General features: G+C 33.3%; 6 protein-coding genes across 6 annotated transcripts; 2 read left to right on the top strand and 4 right to left on the bottom strand.

Moving 5' to 3' along the window:
- Nucleotides 1-12546: 12546 nt before the first annotated feature.
- Nucleotides 12547-12859, top strand: HO173_001368 (uncharacterized protein; the record flags this gene model as incomplete). Its single annotated transcript, XM_037303308.1, has 2 exons — nt 12547-12726; nt 12794-12859. The coding sequence occupies 2 exons, from the start codon at nt 12547-12549 to the stop codon at nt 12857-12859; spliced, it is 246 nt and encodes an 81-aa protein (XP_037169955.1).
- Nucleotides 12860-13431: 572 nt separating this feature from the next.
- Nucleotides 13432-14152, bottom strand: HO173_001367 (uncharacterized protein; the record flags this gene model as incomplete). Its single annotated transcript, XM_037303307.1, has 2 exons — nt 13432-14010; nt 14084-14152. 2 exons carry the CDS (start codon nt 14150-14152, stop codon nt 13432-13434), a joined length of 648 nt encoding a protein of 215 aa, XP_037169954.1.
- Nucleotides 14153-14695: 543 nt separating this feature from the next.
- Nucleotides 14696-16403, bottom strand: HO173_001366 (uncharacterized protein; the record flags this gene model as incomplete). The annotated part of the gene is made up of 2 exons (XM_037303306.1): nt 14696-15806; nt 15853-16403. The coding sequence occupies 2 exons, from the start codon at nt 16401-16403 to the stop codon at nt 14696-14698; spliced, it is 1662 nt and encodes a 553-aa protein (XP_037169953.1).
- A 686-nt stretch (nt 16404-17089) lies between these two features.
- Nucleotides 17090-18771, bottom strand: HO173_001365 (uncharacterized protein; the record flags this gene model as incomplete). Its single annotated transcript, XM_037303305.1, has 4 exons — nt 17090-17249; nt 17303-17475; nt 17530-18642; nt 18694-18771. The coding sequence occupies 4 exons, from the start codon at nt 18769-18771 to the stop codon at nt 17090-17092; spliced, it is 1524 nt and encodes a 507-aa protein (XP_037169952.1).
- Nucleotides 18772-18966: 195 nt separating this feature from the next.
- Nucleotides 18967-19383, bottom strand: HO173_001364 (uncharacterized protein; the record flags this gene model as incomplete). The annotated part of the gene is made up of 1 exon (XM_037303304.1): nt 18967-19383. One exon carries the CDS (start codon nt 19381-19383, stop codon nt 18967-18969), a length of 417 nt encoding a protein of 138 aa, XP_037169951.1.
- A 1237-nt stretch (nt 19384-20620) lies between these two features.
- HO173_001363 (uncharacterized protein) lies at nt 20621-22113 on the top strand (the record flags this gene model as incomplete). Its single annotated transcript, XM_037303303.1, has 2 exons — nt 20621-21089; nt 21140-22113. 2 exons carry the CDS (start codon nt 20621-20623, stop codon nt 22111-22113), a joined length of 1443 nt encoding a protein of 480 aa, XP_037169950.1.
- Nucleotides 22114-22888: the final 775 nt, after the last annotated feature.

Below are 22888 nucleotides of genomic sequence, written 5' to 3'. Positions count from 1 at the left end.
TTAACCGTAGTTTATATTATAATTAACTTTATAGTAGCCTTCGTAAACTCTATATCTTTATATCTAGTACGGTATAAGTTATTTAGTTTTCGAAGGTATTCCTTTATAGCCTTTAAGGTGGTAAACCCCTCTATAATATTTTATAACTTCCTTAGATTACTTCTTAATTTGTTTGAAAGGTAATATTTTACTATAACGATTTTATTAATATTAAGAATAATGCTTAGTCGAATAAAGTTTAAATAGAAGTCGATAAAGAGTCGAATTTCTTGTTATAGAGTATACATATTACGCTATATATTATTATGTCGATCTAAGTTTTCGTAGATATCAGCTAACTCGTTTATAATCTTACTAATAGACTAATATAGATTAATAGAGTTTCGAAGTCTTCTATATATAATGTACTATATAGTCTTACCGCCGAGTCGTAAGACTATATAAACTATCTTAGAGTTTTTAATAAGATAATAATCGCTATTAGCTCTAAATTTCTATTTTATTCTAAAAAATTAGTTATTCTAAATAGGATTACTATCGTCGATGAATAGAGGTGGATTTAAGACCTTAACTAATTTCTCTTTTGATTATCTAGGCGTGCGTTCTTCCTCGATTGAGGGTATTTATGAGTTCTTTATCGACTATAGATTAAGATTATTAACTTTTCGTTATAAGAAAGTTATATTCTTCTAAAAGTCTCGGGTTAGTTGATTTGCCTTCTCGGTTATTCTATAAACTTGAAATAAATCGTTTATGGCTAGGTTCTTTTTTATTATAACGACGTAATATCGAGTAGTAATCTTTCGGAAATTGTCTCTCTTCTAATGAATTTCATTTAATATAATTATGAATTCGTCGGGTTGGTGCTTGGCTTAATGTTGTAGTTGTAAGCTATTAGCGATATTCTAAGGCGTTTCTGTCGAGTCTACGTCGTCGGCTGCATTATCTAGTAGAACTAACACCCGTCGGAACTTGGTTTGCTTAAGTAGGGTCTTGATTTGATCTATTCTTTCGATGTTGGACTTTGCCATGAAAAAGAAGGTTGAAACAAAGTGGAGAGGAGTTTAAATGCTCCGAAAGAATGGGTGTTGGGGACACCAGATGTACTAGAGAACAGTGAAGTTTCTCCAAGGCGCGTCGAAATTATTCGGTGTCGAGAATAAAATTTTTTCACTGTGAAGCCCAAGGAGTGTTTCTTTGCGGGGTTTAACACACTTATCTCTTGATCGTTTGAGGTGTTAAGAAGACTGTAGGTGCTTTGAATAGTGCTTTTCGAGTGCACTTGCTCCGCCTAGGGGGTCCCTTATCTCATAGAGAAGTTGTATACGGGGAAGCTTGCAAATGGTGTTTTGTTGTTTTGTTGGTGTTGGCTATTTCTTTCGATTCGCTAGCCGTACGAATGGTCCAATACCTTATTTATCTCTCGACTACTATTTGCCGAGTCCGATTCGCTTTGAAATCGAATTACCTGTCTGATAGGCTTACTTAGAGATACGATGGCTTAACTTGGTTTCTTGTCAAAGCCTCTGTTAGCGCGTTTCTTTGAATTCGTCTACTAATACGAATAAAATGAGTGGGTTAACCTTAGTTATAGTGTTAGGACTAGTACAGATACAATATTAATATAGGTATATTAAATAAGATAACTAAGGTACCGAACTATGTAGGTGGGAAGGAGGCATGATATGGTAGGGGATGCCTCCGCCAAGGCCCGCTAGCCATAGGGCTGAGGGGTGTGTCAAGGGTACGCTCGTAACACTTTATATCTAATAGTTTTAATTTCTATAATTACTATTAATATCGCGACTAAATTCGTATAGTAATAGTACGCTTTTCTTATTAACGGGTATTTCTATATTTAATAGCTTTAGTTCTAATAATTACTATTAATATCGCGATTAAATTCATATAATAATAGTATATCTTTCTTATTAACGAGTATCTCTATATTCGATAGTTTTAGTTTCGATAATTACTATTAATATCGCGATTAAATTTATATAGTAATAATACGCTTTTCTTATTAGCGAGTATCTTTATATTTAATAACTTTAGTTTCTATAATTACTATTAATATCGCGATTAAACTTATAAATTCGTATAGTAATAATACGCCTTTCTTATTAATAAGTATTTTTATATTTAATAGCTTTAGTTCTAATAATTATTATTAATATCGCGATTAAATTCGTATAGTAATAGTATATCTTTCTTATTAATAAATATATTAATAATCGTAAATAGTTAAAATATGATAGAAAATAGTAGATAACTCTTAGTAATATTCGATTTTAAATTTATAATTTCTTTATCTTATCTAGAAGTAAAGATATTTATATCTAAAATTTAAAATAAATAAATTTTAATATATAGTTAATAAATATCTAGATATAAATCTTCTAGTACTTCTTATTAAGCGTTTAATATTTAAAAGAAGAATATTAATCTTTAATTACACTTATATAAATCTTTCGAAAAAAGCTATATATTAATAGAAAGTTTTAACTTATATTAATTTTAATTATAAAGATAATTATAATTATAATCTTAAATATAATTAGATATATAAATTATAAGACTTATTATTAGCTAATAAATAAAAGATTAAATTCTATTAATTATTTTATTTAGTATTTTATTTATTATAAGAATATAGAGTTATCTTTTAAAAGCGAAACTTTAAAAATGATAGTTAAATAATATAATATATATATAATATAAAATCTTACGAATTACGCGCTAAAAGAAAAGCTTCGAAATTATAAAATTAATTAAAATTTAATAATAATAAATCTCGCGTAAAGCTTAAGCTATAGCTCGTATTAATAATATATAATAAAAATAATAATAATTAAAAGAATATATTATTTAGTTTTTACTAATATTTTAATATTATTAAAGTAAAGACGATATGTATTAAAGTAATAACGATATTTATTAAAATAATAGCGATATCTATTAAAGTAGCGGCGATATCTAATAAACGCTTTATTATAACGCTTTTAAATAGATTATTATCTTATATAGTCTAAAATAATATTAGCTTTTTCGAGAAGCTATTAATAATAAATTAAATATATATAAATTAAGCTCTTCGCGCGGTTATATATTAATCTAAAGTTATTAATAAATAAAGAATAAATATATAATTTAACGTTTATATTATTTTTTAAGTATTATTATAATAATATTAAATTACTTAAATAGAAGTTTAAGATATAAAGAAGATAATCTTATAAGAAGAAGAGTTAATATAAAAAAGAAAGTTTTAGAGAAGAGGAAAAGCTTATATATCTATCGCGTATATTAAATATTTAGATTACTTTATATTATCTAGTTTAATTTAAATATTAATAAATAACGCGCTTTCTCTTTAATTTTAAAGATTTAAGCTTAAATAAATTACGCTTATTAAGCGCTATTATTTAGTATAATCTTAGCTACTTCTATAATATTTATAATTATTATTATAATTCGTATAGATTAAAAGATAAGATATCTAAAAGAGCGAGTTAATAAATAATTATCTTTATCTAATTTAATTAAAATAAAACTATTATAACTTATTAAAATTTTCGCGTATTTCGTTTTTATTTTCTTTTCTTTATATAAATAATTATTCTTTTAATTTAAACTCTATAATTAAAATAGTATATAATATATATTCTTTATATTTCTAACTTTAATACTTACTAGAATTAATACACTTTTTAATAAAATAAGTATTAATTAAAATTAAGTATAGCTTAATATCTATAAATATTTATATAAGCCCTTTAATTTCTTTATATATATTTATTAATTTATCTTTTTATAGCGATTAAAGTAGAAGATATTAAGTCTAATAATTTATTATAATAAATATTAAATATTAATAATAATAATAATATTAAAAAGTTTTAACGTAGATTAATTAGACGATAATTAAGCTCTTAATTAAAATAAAAAATAAAGAATAAGTTTAATAAAAATAAAAATATTAAGAGATCGCGATAGCGAATAGATATATTTATATTTAAGAAGAAATTAGTTAAGAAAGTAAAGAAAGCTAATATCTTAATTATTAATTATATTATAATCTATAATAAATATAAAGCTAGATATATTAATATATTATAATTAAAATAAAAGTAAGCTTTTAAGAAAATTAAATAAAATATAATAGATAAGCGATAAATAGCTTTTAATTCTAATTATTATTCTAATAGACTTACATTTTAATAATATTATATAAAAAAAATACGCGAGCGTAATTTAAAGAAAGTCTAGAGTTTCGCTTTTTATATAAATTATTATATATATAAATAAAGATAAGAGTTTAAATTAGAAGAAAATGAATAATATCGAAGCTAAATAGAGTATAAGTATTAAGAATAATCTTACTATACGCGCTAATAATTAAATAAACTTTATTTTTTAAATTATTTAAAAGCGCGATATAGAATTTAATAATAAGCTTTATTATAGTTTAAATATAAAAGTATTAACGCGTTAATTAATAAGTATTAAGCTATTATAAAAATCTTAAGATATTAAACGCGATTACGCTTAAAAGATAAAATTATAAATCTTTATTAATATATAATTAATTTAATATATAATAATAAAAAGTTTATTATAAAAGTTATATTATCTAAATTAATACTTTAATCTTAATTATTACTCTTATTATTATATAAATAATATAAAGCTATCTTTTATTTAAGTATATCTAATTCTTAATTCTAATTATTATTATAAATATCGTTAATTCGTTCTAGAATTATTAAATCTACTTTTATATATTTTTTATATTTTACCTTTTTTTTAATTAGATAGCGATTAAACTCTAAATTAAAATAAATATTTAAAAGAGAAAAGTTTATAAGTACTTAATTATATAATTTTATTTCTCTTACACTTTTTATAATTATTAAGATAATTAATAATATATAATTATATTTTATAGTTATATTTATAATAATTAACTAATTTAATAACTAAATTATATAAAGATAAATATATTTTTATCTTTAATTTAAACGACTTAGCTAAGATAATTATAAGATCTAGATTCTTTTTTTATAATATAACTCGCTTTTTATATATTATATAAAAATAGATATTTATTTAAATAGAAATTATTAGAGCTAATTATAAAGCGTAGTAATAAGAAATTTACTCTTAAACTAATAAATTAGAAAGACTTCTATTATTTTATATAATACTTTAAAAGTAAATCTTTAAATACGATAGCGCTTTAATAGATTTTAATTAAATATAATTTAACGAATTAGATATTAAAAGAAGAGCTTTAAGATTATAAGATTAATCGACTTTTAATAGTAATAAATCTTATATAAAGCTTAAGCTATAGCTCGCGTTAATTATATATAATAAATATAATAATAATTAGAAGAATATATTATCTAATTTCTATTAACGCTTTAATATTATTAAAATAAAGGCGATATTTATTAAAGTAGAGATAATATTTATTAAAGTAATAATAATAGTAATTAAAGCGGTAACGATATCTAATAAAGACTTTATTTTAACGCTATATTTAGTACTCTAGAATAGTATTAGCTTTTTTGAAGAGCTATTAACGATAAATTAAGTGTATATAAGTTAAGCTCTTCGCGCGATCTATCTACGTATTAACTTAAAGTTATTAAAAGATAAAGAATAAATATATAACTTAATAACTACGTTATACTTTTAATATCGCTATAATAATATTAGATTATTTAAATAGAAGTTTAATATATAAAGAAGATAATCTAATAATAAGAAGAGTTAATATAAAAAAAAAAGTTTTAAAGAGAAAGAAGAGAGAAAGAAAAGCTTAGATATCTATCGCGCGTATTAAATTTTTAAATTATTTTAAATTATCTAGCTTAAATTAGATATTAATAAAGTACTTTCTTTTTAATTTTAAAAATTTAAATTTAAGCGAATTATATTTATTAAGCGCTATTATCTAATATAATCTTAGCTACTTCTATAATAATTATTATTATTATTATAATCTATATAGATTAAAAAATAAAAGATTTAAGAGAGTAAATTAGTAAGTAATTATTTTTATCTAATTTAGCTAGCGTTAAACTATTATAACTTATTAAAATTTTCGTATATTCTATTCTTACTTTCTTATCTTTAAGTCTTATTATCTTTATAAAAATAATTATCTTTTAAATCGAACTTTATAATAATATATTTAAAATAGCGCGTAATATATATTCTCTTTATTTCTAATATCGATATTTACTAGAATTAACGTACTTTTTAATAAAATAAACTTTAATTAAAATTAAGAATAGCTTAATATTCGTAGATATCCGTATAAGCCCTTTAATTCTTTTATATATATCTATTAATTTATTTTTTTATAGTAATTAAAGTAAAAGAGATTAAGTCTAATAATTTATTATAATAAGTATTAAATACTAATAATAATAGCGATGTTAAAAAGTCTTAATATAAGTTAGTTAAACGACGATTAAGCTTTTAATTAAAACGAAAAGTAAAGAATAAACTTAGTTAAAATAAAAATACTAAGAGATCGCGATAGCGAATAAATATATTTATATTTAAGAAGAAACTAGTTAAAAAAGTAAAGAAAGCTAATATCTTAATTATTAATTATACTATAATTATTAAAAAATATAAAATTAAATATATCGATATATTATTATTATAATAAAAGTAAACTTTTAAATAAATTAGATAAGATATAATAAATAAATAATAAATAACTTCTAATTCTAGTTATTATTTTAGTAAATTTATATTTTAATAATATTATATAAGAAAAATACGCGAGCGTAATTACGAAGAAGTTTAAAGTTTCGCTTATCGCGTAAATTATTATATATATAAATAAAGATAAGAGCTCGAATTAAAAGAAAATAAATAATATTAAAGCTAAATAAGATATAAATATTAAGAATAATTTTATTATATACGCTAATAATTAAGTAGATTTTATTTTTTAAACTATTTAAAAGTATAATATAGAATTTAATAATAAGCGCTATTATAGTTTAAATATAATAATATTAATACGCTAGCTAATAAGTATTAAGCTATTATAAAAATCTTAAAATATTAAGCGTAATTACGTTTAAAAGATAAAATTATAAATCTTTATTTATATATAATTAATCTAATATATAGTAATAAAAAGTTTACTATAAAAGCTACGCTATTTAAGTTAATATTTTAATCTTAATTATTATTATCGCTATTATATAAGTAATATAAAGCTATCTCTTATTTAAGTATATCTAATTCTTAATTCTAATTATTATTATAAATATCGCTAATTCGTTCTAGAATTATTAAATATACTTTTATATACTTTCTATATCTAATCTTTTTTTTATATATCGCGAGAAGATAGCTTAAAAAAATATAACTTATTATATTAAGCTACGATACTTTTAAAAGAATATTAAAAAATATATTAATTTTTCTAGATTAATAATTTAGTAAGAAGGCTATAATTATAATACGTATAATTTTATATTAGATAGCGATATCGAAAATATATAATAGACGTATAAAATTATTATTAATAACTTTAATTATAAAGTATTAGCGGATTTCGCGCGACTAATATTAGAGAAAGATAAGCTTTTCTTATTATTAGTAAATATAGCTCGCTTTCTTTTATATATATAAAGTAATAAAATATAATTATATTTAATTCTATATCTTATTAATTTAGCGTAATTATTAATTAGAATAATAATTAAAATAGCTACTTCTAAATATAAAAATTTTAATTAGAATATTCTATATATATATTATTTTATAGTATAATACTATAAATATATTATATTATAATATATATCGCTAAGATTTTATATTATACTAGATATAAAATTCTATAAATCTTAATAATCTATATTATCTTAGAGTATAATATAATAGATTAATATCTTATATTATATTATATCTTTTCGATTAATAGCCGAGTTTTAGATTTATATCTTCTCTTATTAAGTTAATATCTCGCGATATCGTTAATAAAGATTCTTAGTAAATAGAAAACGCTATATACGTAGTATATAAAGTCGTAGCGAATTTAAAGGCGAATATCTTCTATATAGATTATCGTATATAAGATAAGGCTAATTATAATATATAGATAAATGACGATATAAAGAAAGATATCTTAATATTAATATAGATTAATTTAAGTAAGAATTTATAATATTACGAATATAGATAGAATTAAGCGAAGAGGTCTCTGAAATTCTAATACTATAAAGGCGTTTACGAGTCGAGAAATCTAATAGATCTCTATATTAAGAGTTGAAATTTAACTATAACGTTTATAATACTCGTTTTCTAATCGATTAAGTCGTTATAAAGACTATAAGTACTCTAAATAGTATCCTTTCGAATAATAGAAAATTCGTCGATAGTTTATTATTTAATTATAAATTTTTTGCGAGGAACGGAGCGGAGAAGAATTTCTTATATACGATATAGAGGACTCGATTTTTTAATAAATTAAGCTATTATTAATAATATAGATTATCTAATATAGATTTTTTCGAATAATATAGATATCTTATAATTTGAATATATAGTAGAGTTTCTATATAATAGAAATACCCAGCGTTTTCTTTATTAGACTCGGTCGCTTACTTCGAGTAGAAAGTAAAAAACTCGTTAATTTTCTTCGTCGGGGGGTATAAAGGAGTCTTATTATAATATTAAGACTAGTATAGATATAATATTAATATAGGTGAGATAGAATAGAATAATAAGACTATTAAACTATATATATGAAAAGAAGATATAATATAATAGAGGATATCTTCGTTAAGGCTCGCTAGTTATAGGGTTAAGGGCTAAGTAGAGTATACTCGTAATAGATATAAAGAACGAAGATAAAATAAATAACACTTTATAATTATATTCACTATATATTATATATATAAAAGACTAAATTATATTAGAAATATTTTATTATATAATTTATCGATAAATCTTAATATATAAAATTAATTTAGTAAAGTATAGTAAGATAATAGAATATAATAAAGCGAAGGTTTATATAACTCTAGAATTATTTCTTATTAATTTATACTATCTATAATAACTCTAAATAATACTTTAAAAAAAAAAGTAGATAGAGATAGTTAATAATTAATAGAAAGAAGATAAAGATAAAAAGATAGCTTAATAGACGATAGATAATTAAAATATAAAAGAAGAATAATAAAAAAAATACGATTATATAGCTATTAAATAAGCTTAAAAATAGCTATATTCGAAGAATAATCAAATCGTATATTAATTTTATAAGTGATTCTATATAATTATATATACTTACTATAGCTATAAGCTTACTTTATAACTATATTTACTTATATTACTACTTTTAATAATTCTTATCTTTCGCTATATATAGAGCGACTTAATAATCTATATAGCTATATAAGATACGATATATATACTTTCTATTAATAAATCTCATATTATAACTTAAAGAATTATTAAAGATATACTTCTTTAAATTTAATATACGCGATTAAGCGATAGCTATATTACTTTTATACTTATACTAAATATAATTCTTTTACTACTTTATTTTAATAATAAGATCTTACTATAACTCGATAAGTATATATTTAATAATTTTATTAAATCGATTAATATCTAGATAATTAGTATACTTATTAATCTCTATATTCTTTTTAAAGATAAATAACTCTTTATATAGTCGAATCTTAAAGTCTCTATACTATCTCTTCTTTTAATAAAAATCTATATAACTCTTAATCTTAAAGTTATTAATAATGCTATAATCTAATATCTAATAGAAGATTAACTACTAGTTTCTTATAGTCTTTCTCTAAGTCTTATATATCTAGCGATATTAATTAATAATATCTATAAAGTTTATATTATAATTATAATTATTAATATAATATAAAATCTTAAATATCGTTCGAGGCTATTTATTAAATAGCTCTCTTATAATCTTTATATTAATAGAGATAAGACTTAATCTTTTTCACTATTTCTTAATAATATTACTCGCTTTATCTATTATATATATTATAGATAATAAGAGTATTATATTATTATTAATCTAGTCTAGATATAATATATCGTCTATTAATATAGCTATAAGCGTTCTTTAAAGTAACTTATAATTCTATTTTTCTCTTATAATTTATAGAATAGCTAAAAAATCAACGCTATTATTTATATAAATTATTTTATATACTTTAATATCTATAATATATAGCTTATAAAATAATAGAATTAATATAAAGAGATTATTAAGATAAAGAGTATATATTTTATTAAAGAATAGAGAAGATAGTATAAGCGTAAATTAATATACTATTAATTTGATAGTTATTAGCATTTTATATAATTTTAATTTATTAATCTTTAAAATATATAAATAGTATATAAAGTTATATAAATACTTAGTCTTATAGAAAATCTAGAATTTATATCTTTATTTAATAGACTTATTTCTTATATTAATAATATACTTTAATTATTTAAAAAATTATATTATTATTTTATCAATAGCGATATTACTATTAAGCCTCTAATACTTTTAATAATAATTTTAAAAGAAGTTAAAAAAGACTTTATTTTATATTATTACTAAAGCTTTTAAAACTTTAATTCTTACTTAATTATTACTTTAACCTCTTTTTCTATAAACTTTATAGATATATTATCGCTTAAAGAACTAATATAAAAAAATCGCTATAATTAAGTAAATCTATTTTAAACTATAAATAATTATAGAATATATATAAAATCTAGGAGATAGATTAATATAATTAACTATCTTACTATAATAAGAGAATATATATTATAAAATATATTCTTATTTTAATAGTCTACGATCTCGTCTTTCTAATAAATATTTATATAAATAAGATATTTTATAAATATCTTAATTTCGACTATATTAATAGCCTATTAAGCTCGCTAATTTATATTATTTTCTAAAAGCTTTAATTTAATAGAGTCTTATTTTTATAATATAATAAGCTATTATATAGCGTATATATTAATATTTCGCGTAATAGTTTTAAATATCTCTTTAATAAAGAATAGCGAGAATAAGGCGAGTAAATTATCTTAATTAAGATTTATTAAGATTTAAAACTTTAAAGTATACTTTAATCTTTCTTAAAAAGTATTAAATATAATTATAGAAAATTCAGTTATAATAATAGTAATAGTGTTATTTTCTTTAATAGTATTAAGTTACAATTTCTCGATCTTTACTTATTCTTTTTTAAGCTTTTATTCTTCTATTAAAATCGCTTTTCTCTTAATCTTAATAATCTTATAATTATTATCATTCTTATTATTATAATTAATTATTTATATAAAAATAATAGTATTTATAATAGTATTTAAAGTCTTCTTTATAATATTACTAGAAATTACTCTAATAGCTTAATTAGTAGAAATAATAATTATTATATTAATCTCTTACTTCTTTATAGCCGTCTTATTTACTTTACTTAAGACTTTTTTATAAGATTTTCTTATAATAAGCTTCTTCTTTAATATATCTAAGTATTCTTTATCTCTTTTCTCTTCTTTATTAATACTATAAAGATTAGACTAAAGCTTCTAAAACTTAATATCAACTTTCTTATAGACGATATTAATTATATATTTTAAGCTATTATAAAAAGTATTAGACTTCTTAATAGCGACGATATTAATAGATAAGAGAATATACTTCTATAGCTTATCTCTAGTAAGTCCTTTCTTATATTTCTAAGTAATTAGTCTTTTAACTCTTCTAGAAGATTATCGCGTAAGTCTTAATATTTTATTATTAATTTTAAACGTATTTAATAATATAATAATTTCTCTTTTAAGCCCTCGTTTGATAATATAAGTAAATTTATCTCTTAAAGATTTATAATTAACTAATACTCTAGAGATCTAAATTTCTTTATATATAATATTATCTAATTCTACTCGCTTCGAGAAAGTATATATAATATTATTATTATACTTCTTATATACTATTAATAATATTTTTTTTTTTAATTTTTTTTTTTTTTTTTTTTTTTTTTTTTTTTTTTTTTTTTTTTTTTTTTTTGTTTTTTTTTTTTTTTTTTTTTTTTTTTTTTTTTTTTTTATTTTTTTTTTTTTTTTTTTTTTTTTTTTTTTTTTTTTTTTTTTTTTTTTTTTTTTTTTTTTTTTTTTTTTTTTTTAGGTGTTATTTTTTTTTTTTTTTTTTTTTTTTTTTTTTAAAGTTTTTTTTTTCCTCCGGGTAAGGTGGGGAAAAATAATACTAAGAGGGTCGGAATTTCTTTAATACCTTCTCTACTAGCGTAGTCTACCCGGAACAAAAAAAAAAAAAAAAAATAATTTTTTTTTTTTAAAAAAAAAAAAAAAATTAAATAAAAAAAAATAAAAAAAAAAAAATAAAATTTTTTAAAAAAAAAAATTTTTTTTAAAAAAAAAATTCTTAAAAATTAATATTTATAATTTTAGATAAGAAAAACATGATTTCTTTTTGGATTTTTTTGGATTTTTGGTGCCATGTCTTTCTACGATGAGATAGAGATCGAAGACATGACCTATCACGAGTCCACAACACTCTACACCTACCCATGCCCATGTGGCGACCAGTTCGAGATCTCGCTCTCCGATCTCCGCGACGGCGAGGAAGTCGCAGTCTGCCCCAGCTGCAGTCTGATGATCAAGGTTATATTCGAAGCAGTAAGGAGCAACCGGACCATCCAATCTTGCGTTGCAGAAGCTCTCATGAGGCTGAAATGTGCGTTAGGACAACCTGCCTAAGGGAGATGGCGACGGTGCAACGACGGCAGCGCCAGTGGAAGTTGTAGCTTGAGAAAGAGAACCAAGGAGGGAGGCTAAATAGCTAAAATGTATCTGATACATAGATGAAGGCTTGGGGTACATTCGCCAAGCCTTGGAAGACTGTCTTCTCGCCGCTACAGCAGTATTCTCCTCAAGAAGAGGAGCTCTTGTACAAGACGCTGTATGCATGAGATGGAGAGAAGGGACTGCCGTGGTGCAGAGATGGAGAGATTGATGGATTCCAGGGCTTAGAGGAGGAATTAGCCGAGCGCAAGGCATGTCAGAGAGGCTCAGTAGCATACTACTGTAGGACTGCTATCGAATGAGAAGTTTAGGTCAATGGACATCTTCTAAGTATGGGTCCCATGTTGTCTCCTTTCTTGCTGCTCCTCCATCTCTGGCTTCCGTTTGCCACTCCCATACTCTGCCATTTGGAACATTTCCATGGCGAAAGGTATTCGAGCCGTCTGGTTCTTGCAACAGGAACGCTCTATTGACAATGCATGCCAATTCGCCCTATATAGTCCCACGTCTGACGCCATTCTACGCCCCACTCTATGCCCTGTGTAAAGAGCCAGCTCAACTCCATCCCAGGTGCCTCACTCACCGCCATCCCCTCCCCATCCCCAGACCTCCAACAACCCCCAACCCATCCCCTCCTCCCAACCCAACCTCCCTCCTCTTCTTCACCTTCCCCTGCTCCCTAACGCCCCTCACAACCTTATCCAACCCCGTCTCCACAACGACTCCCCCGACGATCATCTCCCCGAGCGTAGCATGCAACGCCTCAAAGTTGAAGATCAGATCCAGTTCACATACATTTTCGAAAAGGCGGTCGAGGGCTTCGACAAAGACTTGGATGAGGTCGAGGAGGGCGAGGGGAGATTCCGTAGACGTGGAGATCAGGATGAAGTAGAGGGTTGCGTAGTGGCGGTACGTTATGAGGGAGGGGGTGTCATTGTGGGGTTGGGTTGGGGTTGCGGCGGCCGATGGGGTTGTAGCTAATAATGGGGGAAGTCTAGAAGGCGTCGAGTTCAGTAAAGATTCAACCACTTGCCAGGAAGTCTTGGGGAATGTAGGACTCGGGGTAGAGACACACGGTAGGAAGTTGCAAGCTGAGGACGAGCGATTGGCAACAAGGGTGAAGATCTCGGAGATGAGACGCTGCTGCACGCTGGTATCCTGAGCGTTGAATCAGCACTAGGTTCAAGAGGTTTATGCATACGAGCTATGACTAGTGCAACGTAGAGCGTACCAGCTGTGTATAGAACTTCGTAAGGCGTGGTTGGCCTGAGTTGTTGAAGACTAAGACAGCGTTTATCATGATGTCGATGGCCCTGCTCTCAGCCGTTCTCGAAGGTCTCAATGTCACTGTGTGGTCTTTTATACTGTGGCATTAGTAGTGAAGCTTTCTCACTGCACTGCGATATCTATGCTGGGGTGCAATTGCAGAGAAGAAGCTTACAGTCCGTAAGCGAGGACTACAAGTGGCTCTCTTCTCTGATGATGCTTGACGTCTTCGTCAGATTTATGTATTCTAATAAATACTTAGTCTACTACGAAAACTTGCGAAAATGATCTCTTTCATAGCATAGACTTGCAATTATTCAGCCTAGTCATCGTTTCTTTTTGGCATTCCCTTCGACAGCGACTCTTCATCAATTTCAGAATCCTCTTTGTTCATGTCCACATAGCCGCAGCGCCGCCTCTCGGCGTTGCAACTCCGGACCCAGTGCTCTTCCAGCTGGCAGGACGAGTCGGCCTTTTGACCCTGAGCTTCAGTCAGTAGCCGTGGCGACAACCGAATAGATCCCAGCTTCGAACGATCTTTGTTCGATAAATGTTTCTGTCCTGTGCCGAAGTGACCTCAAGGTCCTTTCTTAGCAAACCTCGACAGCGCAGGCCCCAGCTCCTGCTCCTGCTTCTTCGACTTTGTCTTGGCCCTCTTCTGCCTTTCAGTCTTCAGCTCCTCGACTCTAACCTTTTGCTCGTCGATAATATTTCTTTTCCCCTTCTTCCTCATGAACTTCCGTAGGCTGCTATTCTTCCCTCGTCCCCTATTCTTTTCTTTCGCCATCAAAAGCGGATCCTCGGGCTTCCTGTCCAAATCTGCCTCCTTTTTTCGCTCAGCTGCGGAAGCCAGGTCAAGATTACCGACGTAGTCCGGGTTAAGAGAGATCATCTCTGGCTGCAACTTATTTAGTAGAGCTCTAACCTCCGCTTCTTGCCGCTGCTTGGTATTCTCGTAAGGATTGATTTCGAGAGCATCAAAGTTGGGTTCGCCAGCGCCAGGCACAATGATGCTGGAGAAGCCTTGGTCGTGGGAGACTCCAAGCAAATCCTCAAAGGGGCACCATCTTAGCGATTCGATTCTTCTCCCTTCACCGCCATATCCCATGTATGGAGATTGCACCTTTTCCTGGTCGTCTCGGTGCTTATCAAAAAGTCCTTTCCATACTGAAGCCTGTGTTCCCCATCCTACCCCAACAAGGTTCCTGTCACTGATAGCAACGGAGGATCCAGGCTGCCGTAGGAAATAGTTGTTGACCTCACGATACATCCGGATGTCCCAGACACCCATCTTGAGATCCTGTCCAGCCGTGCACATGTATCTTCCCTCTCGATCAATCGAAATTGCTCTGACAGGCCCACGATGTGCCTGAAGCTTCACTAGAGGCTCGGTTGAATTTGGACTCCATAGACCCACAGTACCTTGCTGATTTCCGAGGTGGAGGATAGCATTGTACGGTGATTGAGCTAGAGCAGTGGGTGAGCCTATTTTAGTAGGCATCTCTATCACCATTGCTCCAGTGGAAGTGTCCGTGTACTTGAGATACCCTGCATTTCCCACCGTGGCCAGCAAGAAATGATGAGGAAGGAACTCCATGTGCGTGACCTCAATGTGCTTTCTCAGACAGTGGATTTCTACTCCAGCATGATCGTAAATATAGGTGTATTTCTTCTGGGCAACCGCGAAACTGAAGACGTCAGCATTATACCTTGTATGAGCAGAGGACCACCCACAATTGCTCACTATGAAGCCACTTCGCACACCTCACCGTCTCCGCCAGTTGCAGCTCACATCCCAGCCTCCCATCCCTCCAATCCATCGTCGCCACATGCCCCTTCCTCCCCGCCAACAACAACCCCTTCCCATTCCGCGTATAATCACACACATACGGCCCCAAACCCTCCAACTTAAGCTCGAAACCCTTCTTCGCCGTCTCCACCGCCACACTCTCCTTCACCTCATCCTGTCTGACCTTATAAGTCCTCTCAACTTCATTCTCGGGTTCAAGAAACCCGGACTCATGCTCGAGCAGAATTTCTGCATCGTGCGCTTTAAGAACCGCATCTTTATACTTTGATTCCAGCAATTTAAGATTGGAGCGGAGCTTTTTGTCTTTGATGGATTTGGGGGCGATTTTTCGGCCACGGCCGTAGGTCTGATGGGCAGAAGTTTCTCGTTTCTTGAGGGCTGCGGCTTCGGGGTCGAGAGGCTTTTGTCGGGCTTCGAAAGATTTCCCACTAGGTATTGAAGGTTTCCTGGTCACGATCTCGACTCCTGACTCCATTTTCGTTGGAAAGGAGCCTCGACGACACAGACGTGGTTTACGGGAAGTTTTTGCATACAGCAGTGCGCAAATCAATGCCAAGCATTCGGACTTAATAGGTTCTCGGTGTTAAGTGCGGAGCGGCTTGGATTGGGATCATTGCTACAATTTCAAAGGCTGTTACAATCATTGAACAATGAAATGAAACGAGTGTGGAGGAACATATTCAGGGAAGTGGCTTGAACATCGCTGGGGGAGACTGTTCCAAACACAGATGCATGACTGCAAACTGTGCGTGGAAAACGTGGTCCGGCAGCGCTGACAGATGAATTTGGGCGGGATAAAATCCGTACAAAGTGTAGCTTTGACGGGTGGCATTGAAGAGATGTTGGTCAAGGCGTGTTGTAGGTTGAGCAGGGAATGGTTGAAATGAAGGGGGACAACCCCAAGTAAATTTGACATACTATGGGATATTTGTACTTTGTAGTAGACAGTCCACACAGAGAGTGTTTTACCCAAGCAATCAAGCACAGGAACTGTCTTTGTCCTGGAAAAGAAATCTCACTTTTAGTTCGGTGCGGCGTTTTTGTTCTGTGCACTGACCGACTAAAACTTATACTATCCATAAACAACTCGTGACATTAAGCGAGAGAAGGCTTGTAAGCTTGAAGCTTGACCCAATATATGATACCATCTGTGGACCACTCCTACAGCCTGGGCCTCATCTTAACATACATCGGTGTCTTCTCGTTCAGCAAGTACACCTTTTGATCAGACCAATCTCTTCCCATCATCTTCTCAGATAACTCCAGATCGAAGTTCCATAGGACTTTGGCGAGTACCATCTTCATTTCCACCCAGGCTAACCTATAACTCAAGCAGTCAGCGTTTGAGACAACATAGAGTGCAGGGCAACCTACGTCTTCCCAATACAATTTCGAGGCCCAACCATGAAAGGCTCAAACACAGCTTTATCGTCTTGGGCGAATCGAGGGTCCGCACCTTCGAGCCAACGCTCTGGTATGTATGTGTCTGGGTCGACAAAGTTTGACGGAGATCGGAAAGCCGTCTTCTGGGGGATTCCAACTCGTACCTAGAGTAGTGAGCAAAGACAGCATTTAGGATATTCAGGCAGACAGGTACCCACTCCTTTCGGAACTGGCATGCCACAGACTTCCACGTCAGGCCTATCCACTTGCCGAGGGACCGAGATTGGGCCTGTTGGATGCATACGGAGCGCTTCTTGGATGACAGCATGTACGTAGGGTAGATTGGACACAGCTGCGACTGTGATGTCTCGTTGGCTTTTGAAGGTTTCTCTAATCTCTCGCACGAGTCTCTGCATGACAGTGGGGTTCTTCAGAGCGAAATAAGTGGCTGAGGTAAGAGTCGTAGCCGATGTCTCGCTGCCCGCAAGCACAAGCAAAGTGGTTGTCGAATCGATATCGTCTCTGCTCAAACCTCCTGGGTAATTGTTGTGAAGAATGTGTTTCATAAAGTCCGGCCTATCTGACTTGGAGGCGATGCGTCTGTCCACACGTTCTCGGGTAAAGGTAAAACTCTTCTGAGCTTCGTCATGGACCCATTGGGGTAGACAAAATTTAACGATGGTACTCATAGGTGGGAAGTGGTGAAATACGGTGAACAGCTGGGCTGCTTTAACCCCCATGAAGACTGAGGCAACCCAAGGATGATTTTCCGCAGTCTCGAGACAATGAAAGGACTCCGCGAAACATAGATCGCCGAGAACGTCGAATGTCACAAAGTTGTACCAGGAGCAGATATCGAGACTACCATCCTGGAGATTAGGCTGATCTCGTAGTCGATCAATTAGAAGGTCACTGTACTTCTGCAAGATGTACTCTTGGCTCAGCAGTGCCCGGTCGGAGAAAGCGTGGCTGATGATCTTCCTTTGGCGGCCATGGGTCTCAGCGTCTGGAATGGTTCCAATACTGGGTACGCCACCCGGTGTCTCTAGCACTCCGAATGTAGGCTTGGGAAGCTGTGGACGAGCAGTGTAAATGTCTTGCCAGGCGGAAGACCCGATAAAAGACAGCTCATCCGGATGCACCCGAACCACCACGCCGTACTTTGCATGCAGCATCATATTCCAGTGGACCATTCGGCCATTGAGAAGGCGCCATACGAAGGGTAAAGGTGTAGCTGCTGCGAATTTAGGTCCTGGGAAGTTGCGGAGTGGATGGAAGTAGACATTGTAGATGGCGGACAGCACCAATCGAGCAACAATGACAGCGACTGACTGCAATCATTAATCAATTTTTGGCAAGGCCAGAAGTTTGGTTGCGCTCACCACAGTGAGTATCCAACCTGCAGCCGTAGTCAACGTCTTCAAAATGCCAACAGAATTGAGGCTATCTCCCCCACCCATGGTTGCGCTAGAAGACCTCTGGCTTCTTTTCGAGATATGAAGAACTTCTAGAAGGAAAGTTCCCAATATGTGATTGCTCAAAGTTGAAATCATCGAAAGGTGACGTTGCCGCAGCGCCGGCGCGATCTATTGGCACGCCTGATAGTCGCGCCTCTGGCCCCTCCCCAGACGCAAGATGAAGTCACTCTGGCAGCTTCAAGTCCCCACAGGCTCGGGGCGACTGGAGAAGATGACTTTGTAATAGACAATTTCCGCTATCTCCAGTTCCTCTCCCTCAGCAGTTGCTTCCCCACTATCCCGCTTGCGGATGACGGCCACAGGGTTGGGTAACTTCTTCACTTCTCCTGTTAGCCTCTGATGCTGGCCAACGTAGAGATGGACTATCTTCATCCAGGATTTGTGTTCTGGCGAGCCGCTGGCGGTGTAGTCTGGGAAGACAAGGCGCCCAATGGAGATGGTTTGAGAAGTAGGTGAGGCGGTGGGAAGATTGATACTGCCTTGGATTTCAAGAATAGCAAGCCCACCCGGCGTTTGAAGCAATTGTGGAAGGGGATTGGCAGTGTTTGTTACCGCTGTTTGGGCAGAAGAAGTGTGGAGGGGTATGGTGGGCATAGCTGTTTCAGGAGATGTAGGTGTGAAGATGGTGGTGGCAAAGATGAGGCTCTCATTGCTCTCTGATCTAGCCCTACCTATGTTTGGTGGAATCCCGCGTCCTCCTGATTCGCTCGTTTCATGTTTGTGAGATACAAGTAAATTGTCGGGTGCTTTGGGAATGGTTTGCTGTAAAAGGCATCAAATTTGTAGGGGAATATGTGAACATATAGTTGCCTGACTTCCTATCATTGCTCCGAGATGAAGTATCCTCAACTTTTGATCAGAGCTCATGAGAGGAGCGAAAATCAAAAGCATGAAAGAATTCTTGATTTACAGCGCCGTTCTTTCTTAGATATTAAATAGATACATTTGCTCTCGTCTCTGGTCACTGTTCAGATTTGCACAACCCGCAACCACGCCCTTCAATCACCTGAGTACATTGCCCCGAGTTTCAAGGCTGAGAATGGGCAGAAGCTAACTTTGTGACACCTCGGAAGTTAGCCAAAAGCTGCCTCAACTCTCGTCCGCCTTTCACCTCTAAAGACTTCCCTGGTTGCCCCATCATACAACCTCCACAGTAAGGAATAAACCACGCAAGCATAGATATTAGATGCAAGTATATGTGACATACTATACGCTCGCTCAGTGTGGAGAAGAGCCTGAGAAACGCGTGACTTCTTCGGTGCATTCCCATCTGGCGGTGAAGCATCCCCGCAGGTGAAGAGACCATCTCCGGATTGCAATGAATGCCATAGAGCACCAGTTACCCGACTCTGCAGTGAATACAGTGTCTATTCAACCGCCGCTAGCGTTCCTGTTATCTTCGGCCCTTCATTGATCCCCACCATATATTCTTTGACTCCATCTCTTTCTCTCCACACATTAGCATCCACCACATCTCACAGGTTATCAGCAACACAATCATTACAACACTCCTGTCTAATCACAAAGCACTATTAGAAACACGGTCTCTCGTTCAAATCTTCACGAAATTTCCCGGAATGAGCAATTTCTTCCAGGAAGCAAGCGAGGTGGGAGAAATTCCATACGAAGGTAAACAGAGTAAACACTGGAGAAATCATGGCTAATAGATGAAGGACTCACAACGCCGGGTACTACATTCACGTCGCCTTGGATGGGTACAAACAGATCCCCTGACACCTTCTTCGTCAACACAGTGACCCAGACGGCGTTGCCTAGAATAAATGCATACAAATACCCTGACTCGACCTTCATCAGCGCATTAACTCAGGCTATGTCACCTACAGACAAAGTAGACTCTTGGTTCGCTTCTACTCCTGCTGGACCAAGCCAGTCCTCGACGTCGCGTCCGAATACAAGGGACACAGCCTTGACCTCCCTCGCTGGTGACCAAAGCCAGCTGTCGAATCAGAACACAGGAGACGCGTTCTTCGACCCAACTGCCACTGGCCAAAGAACACGGGACCTGTTCCTGGACTCGTTCGTCGATGACCCGCAGCTGCCAACCGCCCAAAGGGATGCAAGCACTAGGATTCCCGGCTCATTGCCTACTAATCAAAGCAAGCCCTCAACCTCACGTTTGAGCACGAGAGACCCATTCTTCGATTCTGTCCCCAAGGGCCCAAGCCAGGTCTCGACTTCCCGTTGGAACGCAAGAGCTCCAGCCTTCAACGTGTGGAACTCCGCTCGAAAACAAGCCCCGGCCTCGCCTTGGAGCAAGACGGAGCCGTCCGTTAGTCCAGGTAAGCATCCATCAAGTCCGCAACAAGATGTTGAATCTGACAGGTTGCAGTGGAGAGAGTCCAAGAAAACTCCCGTCCGCGGTTAACACTGCGCATTCCAGACACATCCATAGGCAGTGACAACTTTCGGAGTGCACCGCAGATGGCGACCCATTCCGAGATTCCGGATCTACAAGCCGACGCCCGTCGCACCACTGACTCTTTAGTTCCTGCAGCGAGGCCATCCAATCCCGGCCTCCAAGGTTCACAAAGTCCAGCATCGTGGAGGGGAGAAATGTTGAATCCTGCAGCGAGACCTTTCCAATCGAAGTTCTCAGGCCCACAGGCACCAGCAAGTCGAAACAACCACACTGTGGTGCAGCCCACAGAAGCTTCCCATACCAATTCCAGGGTGTGGAGCAGTAAACTGATAGTTGAGAAAGAAAGATGGAAGCGAGTGGAAGAAAGCCTGGGGAGGATGAACCTGTTAAGGTCATATGTCGTACCCAAGACACTGAAGGATTGGCTGGCGCACCAAAGAGGCCGCGCAGACGCCAAAAAGACACGAGAGCAGCAAAAATTGAAGGCGCTGGTTCAATCACCACGAGATCCTCGTCTGCCGCCTCCCAGTCGTCTCGTCAAGATTGGGCCTGCCTTTGGAGGGAAATCGTTCGAGCACAAGAACTTCTGTGCCATACTTATGTTTCCATCTGTCTGGGTGCGCACTTATGAACCTCCTGCTCAGCGCCCCGACCCGCTATGGCCATGTGTCGAGGAGATGAAGGAGGAGGGCGATGAGCGAAACACCTCTGGTTTCCGTCGTTTCCCTGGGCTTCCAAGAGTTCCTGGAAACGATACTGTCCAGTACAAGCTCAAGGCCATCCAGCCCTTCCTGCCGTTCGATGCCATCTGGGAGCTGCCAACCAAAGAGAGCATAGAAGCTGCGAATGAGAAGTATTCGCGGGAAGAAACCGAAAAGATGGAGGAATACTTGGGGAGGTCGCTAATTGATGCGCTCGACTGCATCACGGAAGACAGCTTTTGAGGTGGCCATGAATTCAATGTAAGATATGAGCGAAGAAGCCTGCATTGATTAGAAAGAGGAGGGAAGCATCAATTATTTTGAAGGTTGCTTGCTCTGATTTGGAGGAAGCGTGAGCGACTGGAACACATCGGCCGTGTGAGAACTGATGGGTATGGGAGGTGAGCTAAACGCCGCGGTGCGAAGTTTGGGTGTTGATTTATATGCAGACTTCGATCCTTGTTACATACCTTACCCTATGCGATGGACCAATGGTATCTCCTTCATTGAGTCTCGGCCAACAGGAAAGTTGTTAGCTGATCCTACAACATCACCGACTAGCAAGTCATTTGGTCGACAAACGGGGGAGGACGACCAATACCTGCATTAACTGTCAATAGATTCCTGTGATTTGGTTAGGATCTCATTTTGATCAGAAACAAATTCTTCCAGTCAAGCCTCTCCTACTGTAACGTCCTCTTAAAGCATGAGCAAGGTTTAGGTGTTCCTGTCATGGCAAGATTCCTAATATCCTCTTCTAATATCCTCTTACGGACAAGGTACCGCCTGTTCCCATCCCCATTGAAGGATTCCCGCCTAGGTACCAGTGACGAAGGTTCCTGAAACTTCGAGTCTGAAGCCTAGGCTCATGACATAGATCTAAACATGGGTGGATGTCATGTCTGCATTGTTTTTTCATCGGATCAAGGCATGCAAGCTGTCACCCTAATTCGCGTCCTCCATGCCGTCTCTTCAATCAAAACCTAGCAGTAAGTTCGATGCTGGGCTAGGGCAGTGG

This window comes from Letharia columbiana (genome assembly GCF_014066305.1).
Source record: "Letharia columbiana isolate WasteWater2 chromosome Unknown Sc0000002_s0, whole genome shotgun sequence".
NCBI lineage: Eukaryota > Fungi > Ascomycota > Lecanoromycetes > Lecanorales > Parmeliaceae > Letharia > Letharia columbiana.
The sequence above is the reverse complement of the archived record's forward strand: the minus strand, read 5'-3'. Positions and strand labels throughout refer to the sequence as shown.